We start from the raw sequence: 21627 nt of genomic DNA on the forward strand, positions 1-21627 counted from the left end.
ATGAAAAAAATCAGTCAGAAAATATAGCGTTTAGCGAAAATGCATAACACAATTAATTCATCATTGATTGTTGATGGGGGGTAGAGGGAAGGGTTGTAGGGAAAAAATAAATAGAAAGTTCTGGTCGCAAAAATCAGTTTTATTGACAATTGAATGATGCTTGATGGTGAGCATTGTTATCAATAATGTTTTTGTCTGAAAAACATAGAAATATAAGGAAAAAATCCAATGAAAATTTGCAAAACGGCGATTTCCGGCATTTTAAAACGGAAAAAATGTTTTCTCAAAAATCGAACTCGGCCATGTTTTGAGCATTGCGAATACGCATCTTTCTGCAAAAGATCAGAAAAAATTAAAGAGGAAAATTCGAGAAAATGTCAAAAAACTGGTTTTTCCGGCATATTTCAAGCATTTTCGGCTGGAAAATCTTTTTTTCGAAAATCGGGCTCTGTCACATTTTAGGTATTGTCATTTTGCATCAGTGAGCAAAATTTCATGAAAAAATATAAAGTGCAGCTCGAGAAATTCAAGAAAAACTGTCTTTCCAGCGAAAATAGGTTGTTCCGGCGATTTTTAAATAGTTCTGGGTTCAAAAATCAATTTTATTCAAAATTGAAACATGCTTGATGCTTTTCTCAAAGATCGAACGTGGCCATGTTTTGGGCATTGTTAATACGCATCTTTGAGCAAAAAATCAGAAAAAACTAATGATAAAATCTCGAGAAAATGCCAAAAAACCAGTTTTTCCGGCAGGAAAATTTTTTTTTTTTGAAAATCCGGCTCCGTCACATTTTGGCCATTGCCATTTTGCATCTTTGTGCCAAAAATCAGAAAAAACTAACGAGCCAATCTCGAGAAAAGCTGGTAATAGACGAACGAACGGACGGACGAACAGACGAACAGACAACGGTTAATTCATAGGACCTCCACCGGGGTACCCGGAGGTAGGTCCAACCAAGCTTTTTTTGTTTTCCATTTAATATTTGAATGCAAATTTATATCAATGTAAACCAATAAAGGGCTACTTACCTTAAAGGAAGAAATTTTGGCGGAAAGAAAATTTGGCGGATTTGGCAGATTTGACTGAAATCCGCCAAATTAAGTTCCCGCCAAATTAAACATTTTGAAAATATGATCTTTTTTAAGGTGTTTTTGCTATTTTTTCGCTGTTTTGACGCCATCTTAAGGTTAAATTTTTTAGCGACCGCCAAATTAAATTCCCGCCAAATTTAGTTTTTTCGTCCATTCCCCAAATTAAATTCCCTCTGAAAAAACTTTTTTGGCCATCCGCCAAATTAAATTCCCGCCAAAATTTCTTCCTTTAAGGTAGACTACTGTCGTAAACAATGCCGGACAAAAGGTTGTAGACAAATGAAATTTCAGTGAAAAATGATGAGAAATAGAGCAAAATGACTCTTCTATGTGTCTGAAAGGGGATGGAAGTTAAGAAAAACACTTTTGAAGTCGTTGTATTGCTTTTGAATTGCTTTTGAGGGAACCACAAGCAAAAAATCAGCGTTTTGATACTGGTGTAAGCCAGTTAATCAAGCCCTTGTGGTTTGCCCTTGCGGTTAGACTGCAGTGGGTGACTTTCAAAGACTTTGAACAGCTTTGAATGGGTTTGGAAAGCACCCAGAGCCTCTTGGGAACTTGTTTTTGATCGATATTGAAGTATTTTGCAAATATTGCAGAAGTCTACCAACCTTTTGTCCAGCATTGAACCTAGACGACCCTCCCCCTGAAAATCCATATTTCCTTGGTTTTATTCCTAGATAAGTCTCCCCATGCCAATAAACCCAAAGTTATGTAATACTTCAAATCAAAATTGATGATGTAGCTTTATTAAGAAATAATTGCTGTCATCATTTTCACGTAAAAGATTACTATAGTCACCATTCCCCTATATCTTTATGTAGCCTTTTGTATTAGAGTCAAATTATAGAACAATAATCGTTATTATCATCATTATTCATTGAATCGTATAAATACGCTTTATATCGTTTATTAACTTACTTACTCACTTACTTTTGGGTATTACTTTTGCATCTTAAACATGTAAGTGTTTATCTATATTTTATTGGGGATCACCCTTAGGGTGGTCCCGATCCTTCTGGAAGTATACTTAAATTCAGAATATTATTCGTATTTAGCACTCAGAATTTCTCAATTTCCTGTTTGAATGTTTGAACTTTTATTTCTAACTAGTTCTGTGCAATTCATAGTGTTCGATTGAATCTCCCTTTTCTGCGTCCCTTATTTACTCTGTTTGGAAATCCTAGTTGATCAAGAAATCCTTCAATTTGTTTAAGGAAAGTAAGTTCAACTGGGTCGACTCGGACTGACAAGCTATATTATTTACATAACTTGGAGTAGTATGTCCTTAAGACAGTGCTCATTTCCTACAGTTCGTTCGTAATTCCGATCATCTAAGACATAAGAAAGCGGTGTGGACCTCCACTTTAATCGTAGAAATTTTAGCGAGACTAATTTTAGCGTTTTAGCGAGTTTTCCCTATTTTCGCTAAAATTAATCTCGCTAAAACACGCCGAATCGACAGATCGCTAAAATTTATCCGCGCTAAATTTTTCAAAAACGCAATTCGCTAAAATAAATCCAGTTTTTTTCTTCTTTTTTTTTACGATTTTTGCGAAAACTAATAAAGATATTTATTTTTGTCGGTCCCTAGAATTCTGTAAGAAAATGTAGGCTTAAAAACACACCCTTATCTCGAACCTCCGTTATATCTCGAACTTTCACCAAAATACATCTCAAAAAGTTATTTGGAAATGGCGATTCGCTAAAATTAATCCACGCGAAATTTTCTCAGACAAGTATTCGCTAAAATTTATCCACGCGAAATTTTTTGAAATCGTGATTCGCTAAAATAAATCCAAAAAAAACCCAAGATTTTCCTGACTCGCTAACATACGCTAAAATTACTCTCGCTAAAATTTCCACGATTAATGCAATCTCTAAAAATAACTCACATCTTTCTTTGGCTTCATAAAATCGTCCAAATAATCATGTTTCTTTTGCATTACTGTTCCACTGCTGCTAATTGGTTTCCAACGTTTTGTGAATTCTTTATAAAAAGCTTGAGCTTCAGGGCTATCCATTGGTAGCAAATTGGCAAAATGTTCTTTGATCTCTCGTGCACTCTCAAATGCAAGGATGTAGCTAAAAACATAAATTTCAATAAAACTAAAAATTAATCTATATATAAGCAATGCTAGTACAGTGTAGTTTTTAGAGACAAGGCTAACAATCAGCCGACTTTATCACTTTGTGACCTTATTTCCTTTAGTAAAGTAACTGACCTTAAAAAGTGTATCAATTTTTACGCTGATTTTTTTATGAATTGATAATGAAATTGAAAATTTAAACTTGATTCGAAAGTTGTCAAATCAGCAGCTTCTTCATAAGCAAATTTTTTCCTGAAGGGTCTTCAAGTTCATATTTTGGATTTATTCAGTTCCAAAAAGCTTGAAAAATCTTATTCAATAAACACTGAATCTACTCTAGGTCGACAGTATATAATAATCAGCGTTAGGTCGACACAGTTACTTTGCCCTAAAACGGCACGTACGAATGAGATATGCTATTTTCACAATTTTCTTATTAAGCAATTGATGTTTTAATCCTTGGTTCTCGAAAAATCCGCAATTACAGTAAAAATGTCGACTTAACGATCTGCATACATCATCTGTCGACCTATCGAAATGATAAACATTGGATCGACTTAAAGTCGACATTTCAAAAGTGACTACTTTCAGACTAATTTAAGCGCTTAAAGCACATTAAATCGATTTGCAGTAACGTAGGTGCTTAATTTACCTAATTTACATCACCTAGTTGCGTAAGGTAGATTAATTAAAAAAAAACAGCATTAGGTCGACACATTAAATACTACCGTAATGAACATTAGGTCGACAATATGTATATTTTCCAAATGTGATTGATTCAATATAAAAAACAGCATTAAGTCGACACGTCAAATGCGACCTGATGTTCGATATCAGACCCTGGCAATAGGTATATTTTCCAAATGTGATTGATTCAATATAAAAAACAGCATTAGGTCGACACGTCAGAAGCTACCGTAATGAACATTAGGTCGACAATATGTATATTTTCCAAATGTGATTGAATCCGTATAAAAAACAACATTAGGTCGACACGTCATAAAAAAACGTAATGAACATTAGGTCGACAATGTGTATATTCTTCAAATGTGATTGAATCCGTATTAAAAGCAGCATTAGGTCGACACGTCAGATAATAATGGAATGTACATTAGGTCGACAATATGTATATTTTCCAAATCTGATTGAATCCGTATAAAAAACAACATTAGGTCGACACGTCATAAAAAAACCGTAATGAACATTAGGTCGACAATATGTATATTCTTCAAATGTGATTGAATCCGTATTAAAAGCAGCATTAGGTCGACACGTCAGATAATAATGGAATGTACATTAGGTCGACAATATGTATATTTTCCAAATCTGATTGATTCAATATAAAAAACAACATTAAGTCGACACGTCAAATGCGACCTGATGTTCAATATCAGACCCTGGAAATAGGTATATTTTTCAAATGTGATTGATTCAATATAAAAAACAGCATTAGGTCGACACGTCAGATAATAATGGAATGTACATTAGGTCGACAATATGTATATTTTCCAAATCTGATTGATTCAATACAAAAAACAACATTAAGTCGACACGTCAAATGTGACCTGATGTTCAATATCAGACCCTGGCAATAGGTATATTTTCCAAATGTGATTGATTCAATATAAAAAACAGCATTAGGTCGACACGTCAGAAGCTACCGTAATGAACATTGGGTCGACAATATGTATATTTTCCAAATGTGATTGAATCCGTATAAAAAACAACATTAGGTCGACACGTCAGATAATACCGTAATGGGCATTAGGTCGACAATATGTATAGTTTTCCAAATGTGATTGAATCCGTGAACATTAGGTCGACAATAGGTGTATTTTTCAAATGTGATTGAATCCGTATAAAAAGCAGCATTAGGTCGACACGTCATAAAAAACCGTAATGAACATTAGGTCGACAATGTGTATATTTTTCAAATGTGATTGAATCCGTATAAAAAAGCAGCATTAGGTCGACACGTCAGATAATACCGTAATGAACATTAGGTCGACAATATGTATATTTTTCAAGAAGTGGTTGAATCACAGATATCTAAGCCCGAAGGGCTAGATTTGCAGCTTTAAGCTTTCTCCAGCAAAAAAAAGTGAAGCTAAAATTTGACTTTTTAAATTTCGTGCCGATGGATAGGATCTAGCATTTTGATTGTTTTTGGAGCGCGATATCAAAAAAATTAGGCGGCAAACGCTATTTCACATCTCTCAAACCGGTGAAATTGCATATTTTAGTCACGTGACTCTGGTAGGAAATCCTTCCAAAGATGAGCTTCACTTTTTGAACAAAGCTGCAAATCTAGCCCTTCGGGCTTTACAGATATCTGTGGGTTGAATCCGTATAAAAACAGCATAAGGTCGACATGTCAGATGTTACCGTAATGAATATTAGGTCGACAATATATTTTCAAATTGTGATCAATTCCGTTTTAGCTACCGTATTGAACATTAGGTCGCTAAGGCAGTCTGAGTCTTATTTTCCTTTTGTTATGAAATTTCCAAACTTGTAATACCTTAAGGGAACTACGGAAAAACTAAATTTGGCGGTTTCTGAAAAATTTAACCTTAAAATGACGTAAAAATAGCGAAAAAAATACAAAAACACCTTTAAAGAGATCATACTTTAATCGGATTAAATTTCGCGGTTTCGCGATTTTTTGCCCTTTTCGAGAAATTAAAACTCGCGAAAACGTGTGGGTTCGTCGATTCGCGAAATTAAATCCACTCGAAATTTTTGAAACTACCATTTTTGCAAAAAAAGTTTTCAAAACCATGTAATTTTGGTAAAATATGTCCATTTTTTGGGTCATTTGCGAAATTAAATCCACGCAAAATTTCTGAAACTCTCGACTCGCGAAATAAAATCCAAAAAATTTCGCGACTTTTATGGCTCGCGAAATTTAATCCGAATAAAGTATTTTCAAAAAGTTTAATTTGGAAGGAATTGGCCAAATCCGCAAAATTAAGTTCCCGTCAAAACTAGTTCCCTTAAGGTAAGTTTAAAAAGGCGAAGAGCTCACGAACAATTTACCAAAATCACATAAAACACAACTACAGTTCAATATAAAACGTAAGTATATTGAGTTCAAATCAGAAAATTTCCAGATTTTTGCATATGGGAAGTTTGTGTCACAAAAGAACCTTTTGCCTGGTACTCGTGATTAAAAATGTCAAAAAATCAAAACGACGAAAAGATTTTCTCAACTTTAAATGTCAAGATAATAAAATTACTAAATGAACACACGAAAATTTGGCGTAAAATTAAAGTTGTGAAAATCTCAAAAAAGAAAAGAATCAATTATCATTATCCACTAGGATTATAACAAGGCTCTTTCCGTACAATAAATCTATAAATTTTAACAATATCTCTCTGGCTTTACAAAATTTTAGCAAGAATTAGGAACTAGGTACAAAAGAGTACTAAGAAAAGTCTCACGTTCAATCTTATCCACGGTATCCTGTCATATTGAATTCTCAAACAGGGATGTCAAATGAGTTAGGTCATAAGATTTGATTTGATTACCTTGAGTGAAGAAATTTTTGCGATTAAATTCCGCGAAACAAGAAAAAATCAGTATATAAAATTTATTTGCCCCTTTATAGGCAAAATTATATTTTCAAAAAATTTTCCTTTGTGAAACTCTTAAAAGTGAGAGATATCCCGATATGTGCACAAATAATGCAATACAGTCGAAACTCCAATAAACCTTATCGGAGTTATTTATTTTTCTAAAAAAGCGATGCATTGTGGGATCGTTTCGGGGGTATAAAAACAATAGAAATCCCTCGAGGCATTCCTAAGAGATTTTTATTATAATACCCCCGAAACAATCCCACAATGCATCGCTTTTTTAGAAAAATAAATAACTCCGATAAGGTCTATTAGCGGAGACCCCAAAAGGCGGACAGCTCTGATTCAGTCAAGTCGACTTGGTGTCCACTAATTGGAGATGTCCGCCTTTAGGAACGTTGTGAAGGTCACTGACACTGTAACGGGGAAAAAATCTGACCGCTAATTCATGATATGCGTAAGTCTGATTTTGCCCCCTCTGACGTAATCTTTTTACTATATATGGCGAAAATTATGATGTAACCGCTCCTTATATGGTGAAAAGATTACGTCAGAGGGGGCAAAATCAGACTTACGCATATCATGAATTAGCGGTCAGATTTTTCCCCGTTACAGTGTCAGTGACCTTCACAACGTTCCTAAAGGCAGACATCTCCAATTAGTGGACACCAAGTCGACTTCACGATGGTGTCCGCTAATTAGAACTTTGACTCTATTCTTGCAAAGTTTTTGTGAAAATTGTTTCTACAGTCATAAATTGTAATAGAACTTTTTTTCATAACGCCAAATAAGTTACACTTGGGTTCTAGAATACATTGCTTACTGACCCAAAATGGCAGGTTTGACTTGACTTGATGTTATAAACATCCTTTTTTTTCAAATTCCATGATTCCCAAAAATAACTATCGTGTATTTTTTTCTTTCAGTCTAAGTTTGCAAAGCTTACCCACATTAGGTACAACGAATAAGGTATAGAAAAATTTAAAGAGGATATGGTCTATTTCCAAACGCACTAAGTTAATTGTTTTCAACGTATTTTTGGGATAAGTTAAATTATTTCACAGTTTCTTGCTAAAAAATAATTTCGCGGCATTTTAATTTCGCGGTTTTCCAGACTAAGCTAATACACGGGTCTCTAGCAGAGTCGTAAAAAAAGTCACGAAAATTGCATGTACTTTAAGGTCAGAAACTTTCGCTGGCAGAAACTTTCGCGGATCAGCTCAACCGCGAAATTTTTCGCGGGAATAAACTTTCGCGGATAGCCAATTTCGAGATGTTTCACGGGAATAAATTTTCGCGGACAGGGAAAAAATGACAAAAACATTATTGTTTACTTCTGGTTTTTCTTCAACCAATTTCTATAATAGATGTATGTGACTCAGAACTTCTTTGTACAGCAGTTGTTGTTTGGAAAAATTGGCAATAAAAACATTTCGAAAGTAAGAAATAAAATTTTGAAAAATTCGATTTTTTCGCGGGAATAAACTTTCGCGGATAAGGCATTTCGAAACATTTCGCGAGAATAAACTTTCGCGGATAAGGTATTTTGAAAATTTTCGCGGGAATAAACTTTCACGGAAAGGGCCAAAAAACGCGAAACCGCGAAAGTTTCTGCCAGCGAAAGTTTCTGACCTTAAAGTAAATAAACTCCGATTGGCTGAGACATGCACACGTGATTACATTATTTTTTAAATGTCCAGAGTATTACGCAACGATAATCACGTGCGCACGTCTCAGCCAATCAGAGTTATTTAACATGCAATTTTCTTGACTTTTTTTACGACTCTGCTAATAGAAAACCCGTGTATTGAAGACCTTTAACGTCAAATATTTTTTAACTTAACGCAAAGTATGATGGGCTGTTCACAATTTCGACCTTAGCTTAGTGACTCTAATATGGTAAAATCAGCAATTGATCCAACTCATTTTACACAAAACTACATAAGTTCTATACAAAGTGAGACGACTGCATTACAGTTATTCCATAGAAATTCGGATATGTAATCTACGTTAAAAACCTAAAAAAGGAAAAACCGTATAACTTTGATTGAAACTCTCGTTTCCTTTTTGTCGGCAAAACGATTTTGGTGTTGAATTTTTCTTCCCAGACTGCTATTTGACACCCCTCCCTCCCTACATTTGAGAACAAAAGAATACCTACTATCGATTTACTCGAAAACTTCAGGAAATTCGAGACTTTTTTACCAATTCTACACAGATGAGAATTTGGAAATGACTTCTATTACTCAAACTCGCTATTGAGGGTCAATTTGTTATGCATTCAAGAGCAAAAGTGTAACTTACTTGGCATGCCTCTTTTTTCTGTTTTGTGAACGAAACCTGTAAAGCATTTATTGAATTCGTCTTCTAAACCTTTGCTCCATTTGAACGATCGTTGTGCTAAAAGATTTCATGAATAAAATTACACTTATCAAAAGCGTAAAACGAAAATGAATAGCAAGGGAGAAATTGCGTCAATCATTTAGGCAACTAAATCGATAATAAATTTTTATTTACTTTAATCACGGACGATTTAGCGATTAAGCGAGTGTCACTTGGGATTAATTTATTCAGAACTGCAAAAATAACGTCAAAAGTATCAACTGTTCTATATTTATAGATGATTGTAATACTCTATGAGGTTATTAACTGAGACAATTTTTCCGACATTAAGTAGAAAGTCCGACTGAAAAGTTTAAAAGTTTAACCTCAAAGTGCAGATCATTTTCTGAGAGTGCAGAATTCTAACGTTCATTACTTTATTATGCAACCTTTGAACTTCAACAAGTATATTTTTTTAAGCAACAAAAAATTCATTTCAGGCCAGTAAGACGATTTGAAAATGTTAATAAAATGCATTTTTTTTGTTTTTCAACTGCTATTATGTCGGATTTTGAAGTCCAAAAAGTATTTCGAAGATTTTTAATATAATTTCGTTCCTCAGCAGTACTTTTTAGGACTTTTTCGGCATTCAAAACCCATGAATATAAAATTTGGCGGAATTTTGACGGGTGTTATGTAACTATGTCGTGTAACTATGTTATTTTTTGCGGCAACGCGGATGGCTTCTAAGAAACAATATATGTTGAATGTCCATTTATTCCCATGTCGATGCTTTAATAGGATTTACTATTTTGGATTTAATTTCGCGACTGAGAGCAGTTTGAGAAAATTGGCGCGTGGATTTAATTTCGCGAATGACCCAAAATAGGACAAAAATCGCGAAATTGCGAAATTTAATCCTATTAAGTTAGATGTTGTCTAAGTTTATTTTAGGAGGAAGTCTTTGCCCATTGAGAGAGAGGAGAGAGAGAGAGAGAGAGAGAGAGAGAGAGAGAGAGAGAGAGAGAGAGAGAGAGAGAGAGAGAGAGAGAGAGAGAGAGAGAGAGAGCGAGAGAGAGCGAGAGAGAGAGAGAGAGAGAGAGAGAGAGAGAGAGAGAGAGAGCGAGAAGAGCGAGGAGAGAGAGGAGAGCGAGAGAGAGAGAGAGAGAGAGAGAGAGAGCGAGAGAGCGAGAGAGAGAAGAGAGCGCGAGAGAGAGAGAGAGAGAGAGAGAGAGAGAGAGAGACAGAACTATATCCCTAAATTAAAAACCGTAGATCCCTAAATTAAAAAAATGATCCCTGTATCTAAATATATTGACATTTATATTTTAGTTTAGGGACCCCTGCGCCCTAAATTGAAATCTGATCCCTAACTTAAAAAACATGATCCCTTTTTAAAAATCTTACATTTTCAATTTCGGGCGCACGGATCCCGTTATTAAAATCTGATCCCTGACTTAAAAATGTTGCGCCCGAAATTGAAATCTGTATTTTTATTATAGGGCGCATTGATCCCTTTTTTAAAAAAACAGCGCCCGATTCTAAAATTGATAAACGAGACCAGCTGAATAAGCTGAATAAGCGAGACTATTGTAAATAAATGTCTTCGCCGAGTTCCTCTGGAAGAAGTGAAAAAGGAAAATGTGCTGGTTAACAGTTAATAAAACACACAGTCATTTTCATTTTCATTATATGGATTGAAAGAACATACTCATAGAGCATATTTTGGTATATTTTGGTTTCTGCATTGTACTGAATGAGATACAAGTTTGATTCTCAGTGATACATTATGGTTATTTATCTTTGTTTGTTTGGTCTGGTTAGAGATAGATTTCTGATTTTGTTTTGGTTTATTTTTGTTTTTGTTTTGTTTTTTTTTTTTTGTTTTTTTGCTTTGGTTTGGCCTGTTGGACTTGGTTGAAATCTGTTATGTTGAAAATCGAAAATGGTGTTTCCCTATCTCTTCCATTCTACTTAGGTACCGTCAACTGCCCTATCTTTTCACTTTGCTGCCAAACTTTAAACGATTTGCTTGTTTCACTTTCGTTTTTTAAAAGTATTTATTTTCAAGATTCCGTAAAGTACACTGGAAATGTTAGGCAGCAGAGAGAAAAGATAGGGCTGTTGAGTGTTGAAGGTATAAGCCATAAGGACAGATAAATAAGGGGGCACTTAGCTGCTTAGGTTCATACATAGACAAAACACAATGGATTATGCCAGAGGGATTTGTCGCTGGGCAGGGGGCCCTTTAGCCTCCTGGAAATCCCTAAATATATTAATATAACACCCTCTGGTTGGTCAAAGCTATTATATGTTTTGTGAAAAGTTAATATCCAGGACATGATTTACAGAAAACTTTTGCTCAACACCTCTTCCCCTTGGAGGAACCCCCTTCACTGATGCCACTGTCCACTGATGTTTACATAAGCCTGAGAACGCTGTAACAAAGCTGGCCGGTCGTAACTGTCGTTCGTAAATAAAAAATTGTTTGGTTCGCCGTCATTCAGCTTCGAAAAAATTGGTTGGTTATGAAAAGGATATCCTTGACTTTATCTGTGACTCATCTTCATCTCCATATGGAACCATAATAGTTGTTTAGGTGAATGCGACACTCTACACCCCTACATTCAGGGGGGTCTTGGGTTTTGATGAACCAAAAGCAAGGGTTGCCTGTTAAGGGGGGGGGGTCTTCCTAATTTTAGGCTGAAGGGCTCTTGCTAATAAGCTACATATTCTATTTCAAAGCTACATTACAAGCGCAAACTTGTCAGGTGCTGTGTGGGGTCAGAGATGAGCAAACAGGAGTCAATGAAAGTAGGCGGAAGCCGTGTTTGTAACGGTTAACACTGTAAAGTGCATTGGATATGTTCAAACTGAAATAGAAAATTGAACAAAAACTAAGTCCTAATGTATATATTGTACTTGGAATTGCAAAGTGATGTCACTCACGTTTAAAAAAAATTATACCTATATAAGTCGTTTGGGGGAACGCAAATTTCTTTTGAATAACAATTACCCCATAGCAGTTACCTAGAGACAAGATCATTTATCGCATTTTTACTGGCTGAGGGCAGATAATTTATGTGGAGTTATTTTTTATTCACTAGAGTGTCACGTTCACCTAAACAACTAAAGCTATCAAATGATTGATCAAAAAATTTTTATCTTCGCAGGATCCATTTTCAACCTTAAAAGACATCTTTTTATTTAGAGGCACATAGTACGTATGTGCACTATTTAGAAAAATTGAGTACCCCTCCCCCCCGGGGGGGGGCACTGACGTTGGTCGCCGACAGGGACGTGACGCTTGAGTTTGAAAAGTGGACCCTGTCAGATATGAATTTTTGGTACATTTGGGACCCTGTCAGAACGAAAGGTGAAAAATTTTCCAATGTTGACCCTGAAAAGTGGCAAAAATGACTAAAACAGACGAAAGCTGGACAAAGTTTCAAATTTTTCAGCCCAGGGGGGGGGTCGGTAGTAAAACCTCAGACATATATGAGTAGTATATAAAAGGATTTTTACGAATTTTTACATACCACCACCCAGATTCTTGGAAGAGGTATTTTACTACCCTGGTAGTAAAAGTTTTTGGGACAATTTGACATAGAGACCACCTATTTTTTGGTTGCTTTTCAGAACGATTTTATAAAAAAAGCTAAAAAATCATTATTTCTGTGACACATTTTTCACTTAGTGCAAAAATTAATGTTTGTCCTTTAGAATTAAAGTCTTTTATATTGACAAAAAATTTCGATAATTTTTTTGTTTGCAGCAAACAACTTTCCAGCAGAAATTTTTTTTTAATTATAAAAATTTTCAGATTTTTTCAGAAAAGTTATCAAAAAAATCGAAAAGAATACATATACAATTTACCCATAGATACCACCTATTTTGGTATTTTACTACCCTTGGTAGTAAATTTTTTTCCCATTTTTTGTCACACCACCACCGTAGTAAACGTCATTATGTCTGAGATTTTACTACCGACCCCCCTGAAAATTGTCCAAAATAACCAAAAGTCGACCCTGCCAGATACACATCTTGAAAATTAGTAAATTTGGGACCCTTTCAGATATTTTCAGAGCCTAAAAAAGGTACCCTGGCCAGTGGCACGCCCCTGTACCCATTTTTGCCTAAGTGCCCCCCCCTGGGCCCTCCCCCGTGTATGCAAGCGTACACATATGCAAATACCCCTGGTTAGTACATGCTTTTTCTGTTAACCCCCCCCCCCCACACACACCTAAAAATTAATATTCAAGTTGTCTGGCAAAATACGAGTATCCCAAGCAGATATGCACACATTGTCCTAGAGTCTCTCTATTCTCTTTGCATGATGTCTTTTATCATTTCACGGCAACAGCTTTTGTCGTGCCTGAGGTTGTTGTAAATTTGTGCAAGTTCAAGTTGAACTCTTACTGTTCTTTACCTTCATTTCTTATTCTGGGCCTCAGCAGTTCCTTAACAATTCCTTATTTCAGATATTTTCAGCCTCAAGTTCCTTACAAACGTGTGCCTTGTTCCTTATAAAAAACGTGTAATCAATCAGGAAGCATGATTTTCTTTTATTTAGTGGATACATACTATCGAAAATATTTCGGTCCCAACTTAACACCATCTTTCCTTTTTTTTGATAAATGCAACTTTGCAAAACAATAACTTGATTATTGGACATCACAAAACCATGTAAATGCATGAAACTTTTGCTCACCCATTCCAAAGCAAAATTTGGAATGTAAAACTGAGTTACTCTTAGGTTCCAAATAAAGGGGGGAGGGGAGAATTGGAAATTTTACTTCTGAAAACCTAAAAATAAGGTAAATGTAGACTAAAATCAGGCTGTTTAAAGCAAAATAAATGACCTTTACTTTGAAAGCTGAAAATATTTTTCAAAATTAATAAACAGGAGGGGTCTTAATAAGGTCAGAGGGTTGGCAAATTTTCGAAAACTAACAAGCAGGGGGGACCGTTTATTTGGAACCTAGGAGTGCACACTTCAAAACCATGTGGCCTCATATTGAATATGTCGAAGTCAGCAAAATGGCAGCCATGACAGTTTAAGTGGCAATAAGGTTTTGCCAATAAAATTTTGGAGTTGAGGACCGGATACTTTTGTGTAAAACTAACACCTTATTTGTGATAGTACAATCAATTTGATCTAAATTGGATGGTAATAACTACTGCAGGACTGCAGGATATCATACATTAAAGTACACTGGAAAAACATGTGGCGGTTCATCATTATGAATTAATTACCAAAAACCAGTTTATATAACTCATATAACTACCCTGTGGGCTGAACTGAACATGTATTAAACATTTAGACTTATTCTACCTTATTTTAACCTTCGTTTGATAAAAATTTTCACATCTCAGCCCTTGGCTTGTTATTTTCAATAATTACTTTGAATTTTTGGGTGTTTTGAATTTTATTTACCTTGTTGTTCTTAATACTGCCAATCTTGATATTTCTTAACTCAGGATAACTAAGAATAGCATGCAATGAATGACCAAGGAAGATGGCAACATTGCTTTCTTTGTTGCTTTCGGAGCAATATTTATTAAGATTCATCAAGATCAAAAGCGCTAGAGAAGGGTGGCGCAAAATTAGAGCAGTGGGAGTATTTTACGACATCGTAATCATCTTTTTTGGAATAAAAAATATAATTGACATGAACAATAAACATCTCTCCTGTGCAAATTTTGTGACGCCCTTGCCAACGCTACTGAAGATAGAAATTGTTTAACCTTATGATCTTACTTAAAATTTTGGTATGTATTTAGTTGATAACAATAAATTGTCTATAAACAATGTCAACAAAAAGAACTGCAGCAATTAAAGAGGCTGGAAATGGGATTAAAGCTAACACTTATTGTGGCTCTGGAATAGACCAACCTGGCTTTGAATTGTTGAAAATTTCAAATCAAATAGGTATAAATTTTTCTGAATGATATTTTCATCCCTTATGTGGCCTAGGTTCTGACTCTGACAGCGTCAGCAATTTGCCTAAAATACCGACACTTTTCATATTGCTTGGAAAATCAACTTAAGTATTCGCTGCAAAATTCACAAAAATCTAATTTTGTCCGCAATTCTACGATATGACTCCATCAGCGTTTGTAAAGTATCGAGAAAACTTGTTAATCGTAAGTTTAAAGCATCTTTTTCTCATTAGGCGATCCCTTTCTCAATACAACGGTACTATTGCTGATATTGCTCGATAGCTCTATACATATAAATCCTCTATTGCTCTATTTTCAGGTTATGGTGTAGTGACAAAAATAATGTTCAAAGCTGGAGACTTTCTTCTAGAATACGCAGGTATAGTTTATTTTTCGTTGAATAAGAGCCAACTTGTTGAACCGGTTCATTTTGTTCTGTACGAGTTTTCTTGTTTTTCTGCAATGCTATTGATTCTTTTTACATGACGATGGGTCTGCGTAGCACGGAGTTGCCCGTAAAAAAATTCTTTGTGACCTGTCTTTTCTCCATATTGGCGTCAAAAGAAAATGAATTTTCAACTTTTCCCGTGATAAACAAATAGAATGAATTCATTCGTCCGTTTTTTGTTGCTTTTTTCATTAAAACATATCGTTCAGTCGAAAACCACACTAGTCTCTCGATCCATTCTTTCAAGTCGCTAACGGTCACTGCGCTTCTTTTCCTTGTCCTTGCGAGAATGCAGCTCATCACCTTTGCTGGTTTCCTCCTTCACTTTAGAATAACCTATTTTATGAGGCGAGATCACTTATTATACGGCTCCTTCTTAAATCATGGCTAACTGCTTACAAAAATCACATGACGTTTTTATAAGAAAGAAATTGAAGGTTTTTAAAAATTTACTAAACAGAATTTTTCTTTTGAAAAATTGAATGTCTAACTTTGATTTATGTCTACCCTTTACTTATAATAATCATCAAAAATGCATTCCATAAATGACAATTCAGAATTCAACAAAAACAAAAAAGGCTTACTTTGGAATTATCAAGAGACTTGTATTGCAATTTCAAATGAGGAAAACATATTTTTCTTTTAAAATTTCAAACCTTCAGCAGGAGTGCAAATAAGGGTCGGTCATTATAGGTTAATATCCGACCAAAAAATTTGTTCGACCGAGCGTGTCTGATTGAAAATATACAGTACGATTTTTCGCTATTCAAAATCTTTGTCAAAATCTGTTCTAGTTCGTCCGTAATTTTTTCTCTCATTTCTTCGCTACTTTCTAACTTGTCTCTCTGAAACCATAGTATAAGAAAGCCGCGGCTGGAATATGTACCGCATTGTCTTTTCAGCTAATTGCTGTTCCATCTCTGTCTCCGAGCTTTATAAGAACATCAAAATGCTCAGTTTATTATTGGTTGATAGATTTTGAAATTTTTCTCTTGTTTTCCTTCACAAAAAGTTTTTTGTTTCTAGACATCTTTGAATCTGTACCCAATAGAACACTTGAACTAATTTTGGACTTATTTTAGGGGTATTTTGTGGAAACAATAGTTTTTCGCCAAAATTGAAATTATAAGAACTATATTCAAGATGACAACTTTCCTGTTAGTTTAAATGATAAATTTTGAAGATGCTGACTAGAAATTTTCACAGTAAAATCTACTTTACTCTAAAATTTACTTTTTCATTGATTTCTAAAAAGATTTCACTGAAATATTGTGAAGGCATTTCGAGGCACCTCATTAATTTTTGAGTTCTTTCAGCCCAGTCATTTTGTGCTTGTTTAAATTTCTTAGTGTTGATTTTTCCTTTACAACGATTTTATAATACAAGTGTATTATCAAGGGCATATCATTAATGTCTAAAACGCACTGAGAAGTAAGTATTAACGACAAACTAATAAAATTTACCATTAAAGATGCTACATTACTGATTTCTTGATCAACAAATAGTTATCAAATACGACAGAGATAGAACAACAGAAACTCAGATGTTATCATTCCAGCCGCGGCTTTCTTATACTATGCTGAAACTTGGTTCTCTAGTCTGTTTGTGATTTTCTAACTTTGTTTTTCCATAACTTTATTCCTAAGTTTCTTCGCTATTTTCTTCGCACACTTTTCTCTGTAACTTTCGCCCCTAGTTTGTTCGCTAAAAAAACATTGTAAAAACCATTAAAATCGAATATCTCAAAGAAAATAATCTTTAAGACCCTTCCTGGGTTAATAAATTGCCAAAATAAAGTGAGTGCTTCACATCCAATATATAAGGTCGGTCGACGGCAAACCAACATTTTTTTGATTAAGTCCAGTCTGAGTTTCGTTTTTTTGTTTCTTATCTCAGTGCGGTAACACTTTTTGCTGAAACACCAAAAAAGTTTTTTTTGGGTGAGGCAAAGGGTATTTTAACATACCGGAAACCTCGGCAAAACCACATGTTTGCTAATGGCGCTCTTTATTAAAGGTGATAGAATATCGAAACGTGATGCTCTTCAACGGGAAAAGAGATACAAGAAGGAAGGACTTGGCTGCTATATCTTTTATGATATCGAGGGAGTACGTAAAAAGTTTTGGTGAGTCATACCTTTTTCACTCAACGCTGAAACTAACACAAAATTGAATGCCCCCATAAGTTTGTAATACAGTGATCTCTCACTAATTTCGAATTTCTGTTGTACATTCGAGCTTAAGGGCTCTGACCCTAGAGAATTTCTAATATTTGGATGGAAAAAATAACATTTTTAAATTTATTTCTCAAGATGGAAAAAATATAAATTTTTGACTAAAGTAGCCAATAAACCATAACATGTTATACATATTATGTTGAGACAGTTATTTCTTGCTCTGAAAATCCAAAGTCAAAATGAAACAAATTGATCAAGGAGAAAAATGAAGACTTTGCAAAGAGTAAGAAGAAAAAATACGAAACATTTTCATATTAATTTTTTAGCAGACTTATATCAGTATGCAATGTTTTCTATTGACCAACTCCCCTATAAGTCCAATCTAAATGAGTTTTTTTTAATGAAATTTTTCTTCATCATTCCCAAGTGTGTTATAGTTATATTGCTACAATGAAATCGCAATGGGGACAGATCTTTCTGTTTTCCTTTGAAAATAGCCAAAGTTCTAAGCCAATAGTAAAACAAAATGATGTGTACTTTTAGCTTAGTTGCAAACAAACTCGGCAAAAACATGATTGCTTTTGCCGAAGACTTTTCGTATTCCCAAGGCAATAAAAATATTTTGTTATCAAAGGCAAAAACAATAAAATCTACGTTATTCGCAAAAGCAATAAAAAATGACAAACTTTTTCTCTTTATTAGTCCCATTTATACTGAGACGGAAAAATCGTACGAGTAGTTTGTAAAATGTGATCTGTGGAAGAGATCTTATTTATTTTGAAGCATGAATGGAAAGTACACTCCTCCATAATGCTCATTTTCTAAATTTCTCGTCTCAAGCAAACTAGTCGTCTCAGTATAAATGGAACTATTTAGAATGCATTATTTTTTCAAAACAATCATAGACGGAAAATTGTCGTTTTGATCGCGAGAGGCGAAACTTTATCCCTTCTCAGACAATTGAAATTGAAGCTACTTATTTCCCATCCAAAACGCGCATAGAACGTGCCGTAATCATGACGACGGATTGTATCTAGCGGTTTCTTTGTTCTAGAGGACTACATGTTCTTTCAAATCTAGCGATAGATTTTAGTTTCACTCTGGCGTTTGTGTTAAAACAACGCGAGGGCGTTCTGGACGGGAAATAAGTGATTCCATATCCCATCCAGGAGTCTCGCCTCTAGCCCTTAGGGCTTGAAACTCATTGGGCTACTTTGAAAAAGCCTTGATGACATTATTTTTGAGTTGTATTTTTGATGACGCTAATTGAAATATCAATTTTGATATCTTAGCTTGACGAAATCATTCAACAAGCTAAGATTCGATTTCGACTTTTGCTGAGTCTCATAGCCAAGGTTTTAAGCTATTATATTATTTCAAAGATGTATACTATTAGCATTGTCGTAAACAATTTCGTAAAAACTTTTCACATTCTCAAAACGATAATGTTTTGTAGAGCCATCTGTTTAACTTTTTATGTGGCGAGTTCTTTTCCCTTGGATTGACCTATAATTGTAAGATTTCAAACTTTCGATTACATATTGCTTTTTTCTTTTTACAGTATTGATGCTACAAGTGACAACCAGCTTTGCCGGTAATTTCTTCAATTTTCAAAAATATTCAATCCTTTATTCTTAAAAACTTTCTTTTTAACGGCTATTATGCTGTTTGGTGATTAATCCTAATTAATTACAGTTATGCAAGTTTCTCTTTAAATAGCCTAGTGCTTAAACACTTCAAGTAAGTTGAATCACATAGTATTGTAGTGACCCCACAAATGTCCATTAAAAGCTCTAAATTCAAGAGTAGTACCTAAATAAACCTCATAAATTTCTTCAGATAATCTTTCTATTCAAGTTTTTTTTTCATTTCTGCATAGTTATGTAAATGATTCTCCTGAAGAGCATGCAAATGTCAAAATGGTGAGGGAGTGTATCAATAATAAGATTTACCTTGTCCTGAAAGCAAAGACAGATTTGCCAATCGGTACAGAGCTGAGGTAAGAGTTAAGGTTATTACTAAAACGAGGAACAAGAAGTAACGAGAAGTAACGAGTGCTTAAATGGAAGTTACGAGTACCACATAGAACTAAGTAACGAGTACTGTGAGGCTGCGAAATTGACGCTCCACTATCTTGCTTTTGTCACCAGGGAATTGTTTTAAGTTTTATGACGTCATTGATAGGTTTACTATTCAGGCACCTATATCTCGTGACTGACTTGTCTGTTTTCTCTCAAATTTGGTGTGTGACAATAATGCTTTGAAATTTTAACCTAATCAATTTTTATCAATTTTGGTGATGACGTCATCATTTGGGCTCTTTTTGGTACTGAAATCCGGACACCTATATCTCGTGACTGGCTTGTCTGTTTCCTTTCAAATTTGGCATGTGACACCTGGACAATAATGCTTTAAAATTAACCATCAACCTTGCCCTTCTACGACTAAACGAAAAAATGGACAAAGTGAAAATTATTTTCTTAGTGAACACTACAGAAGGTTCTTTCTCCGATGATTTTGTCGGAAATAAGCGATCGCCAACAGTGTGTTTGAAACACGCTGACCTAGTAGATACAAGGTCATACAAACTACATACCGGAAAACTATAACACACTCGTAACGTATAATCCATAGCTTGTTTCTTAAAATATTATGTGTAATGTTTTGAAAATATTAATTGAAAAGAAACAGACAAGTCAGTCACGAGATATAGGTGCCTGAATAGTAAACCTAGCACTGACGTCACAAAATTTAAAACAATTCACTGGTGACAAAAGCAAGACAGTGGAGCGTCAATTTCGCAGCCACAGTACTCGTTACTTAATTCTATGTAGTACTCGTTACTTCCATTTAAGCACTCGTTACTTCTCGTTACCTGCTCGTTACCTGCTCGTTACTTCTCGTTACTTCTTGTTACTCCTTTTAGTAACAACCAAGAATTAAGAAAAATCAATCGGGCTTCCATCTGAGTGTCTACTAAATCTAATATTTTGAGAGTCCTCGTTTTCGACAGATTTTCATTTTTTTGTGTTTAAAGTGTTTTGGCAAAATTCTTATTCTATATCATTTTCATCGTAGTACGTATGAAAAAGACCGGTCTTGAAGCCTTTTGTTTCTTCCTGAACAACTCAAATTACATTGGTTTACTTTGCTCCCTTTTTGATCATCATGTGATTAAATATTGAACCAATCCTAATAGGAATATTTGGTAACGTTATCAAAAACTGAGCAATCAGATCTTTTCCCAGCTGGCACACAACGTTGTTCAAACGTTCATTTAACGTTAAATGGACGCTGTGAACGTTAGATGAACGTCGAAAAAACGTTGTGTGCCAGCTGGGTTGTCTATCTAATAAAAAGTCATAACAATCGACTTCCTAATCGGGATTTTGCTACATGTCTTGATATTTATTTCGTAGATATGACTATTGTGTTCCCGAAAGCGAGATGTCTTGGCGAAAACAGGTTAGTTCTATCATTTCGGGATTTAAATCTAAAATAGGCCTATTGTTCTAACTTCGAAATCTCACTCTGATATTCTTATAGAACTTGGAACAAGGGGTTAGTTGACGGACGATTTTCGCGCCAGAAATAGATTGAGACCATTCCAGTGTCATCAAACGTTTATGAAACCAAATTATTGCACTGACGTCACTTCAAATGAAGACATTGCATAAAAATCTTTTTTTGACGAAAAAACAGAAAGATGAAAAAATGAACGACATGAATTTTTTTTTTCAAAAATGACTAGACCTCACCTAAAGTCCGATTCTGACAAATGTACGCTTCATGAGTGAAAGAAAAGACTTATCTATAGTTTTTGAGAAATTAGCCGGTATACCAAACCGTCCGCCAGTCAGCTTAATGACTCTAGTTAAAAACACTCTACGATATGGAGAATTCTTATTTTGGATACACGCTTGATTTTTAGAAAGCAGTAAATTTTTAAAGTTTAAATCTGTGGCCAGTGTTATTGT

The 21627-nt window shown here is 34.7% G+C and overlaps 1 protein-coding gene and 1 long non-coding RNA gene across 2 annotated transcripts in view; one reads left to right on the top strand and one right to left on the bottom strand.

Moving 5' to 3' along the window:
* Positions 1–2987: 2987 nt before the first annotated feature.
* Positions 2988–21627, bottom strand: part of LOC136803425 (uncharacterized) — a 48889-nt gene continuing 30249 nt past the window's right edge. The window contains exons 2-3 of the long non-coding RNA XR_010846149.1: positions 9066–9161; positions 2988–3177 (exon numbers count right to left, since the gene is read on the bottom strand). This is a non-coding gene — a long non-coding RNA (uncharacterized lncRNA). The remainder of the gene's footprint in view (positions 3178–9065; positions 9162–21627) is intronic.
* LOC136803423 (myb-like protein X) overlaps positions 14872–21627 on the top strand; it is a 29308-nt gene continuing 22552 nt past the window's right edge. Inside the window, exons 1-6 of the mRNA XM_067060143.1 lie at positions 14872–15015; positions 15346–15405; positions 17491–17599; positions 19212–19244; positions 19530–19649; positions 21070–21115. Of these exons, the coding sequence (XP_066916244.1) occupies positions 14895–15015; positions 15346–15405; positions 17491–17599; positions 19212–19244; positions 19530–19649; positions 21070–21115 (489 nt within the window). The 5' untranslated portion in view covers positions 14872–14894. The remainder of the gene's footprint in view (positions 15016–15345; positions 15406–17490; positions 17600–19211; positions 19245–19529; positions 19650–21069; positions 21116–21627) is intronic.

The sequence above is a fragment of the Clytia hemisphaerica genome, unplaced genomic scaffold (genome assembly GCF_902728285.1).
Source record: "Clytia hemisphaerica strain Z4C2 unplaced genomic scaffold, Clytia hemisphaerica genome assembly, whole genome shotgun sequence".
NCBI lineage: Eukaryota > Metazoa > Cnidaria > Hydrozoa > Leptothecata > Clytiidae > Clytia > Clytia hemisphaerica.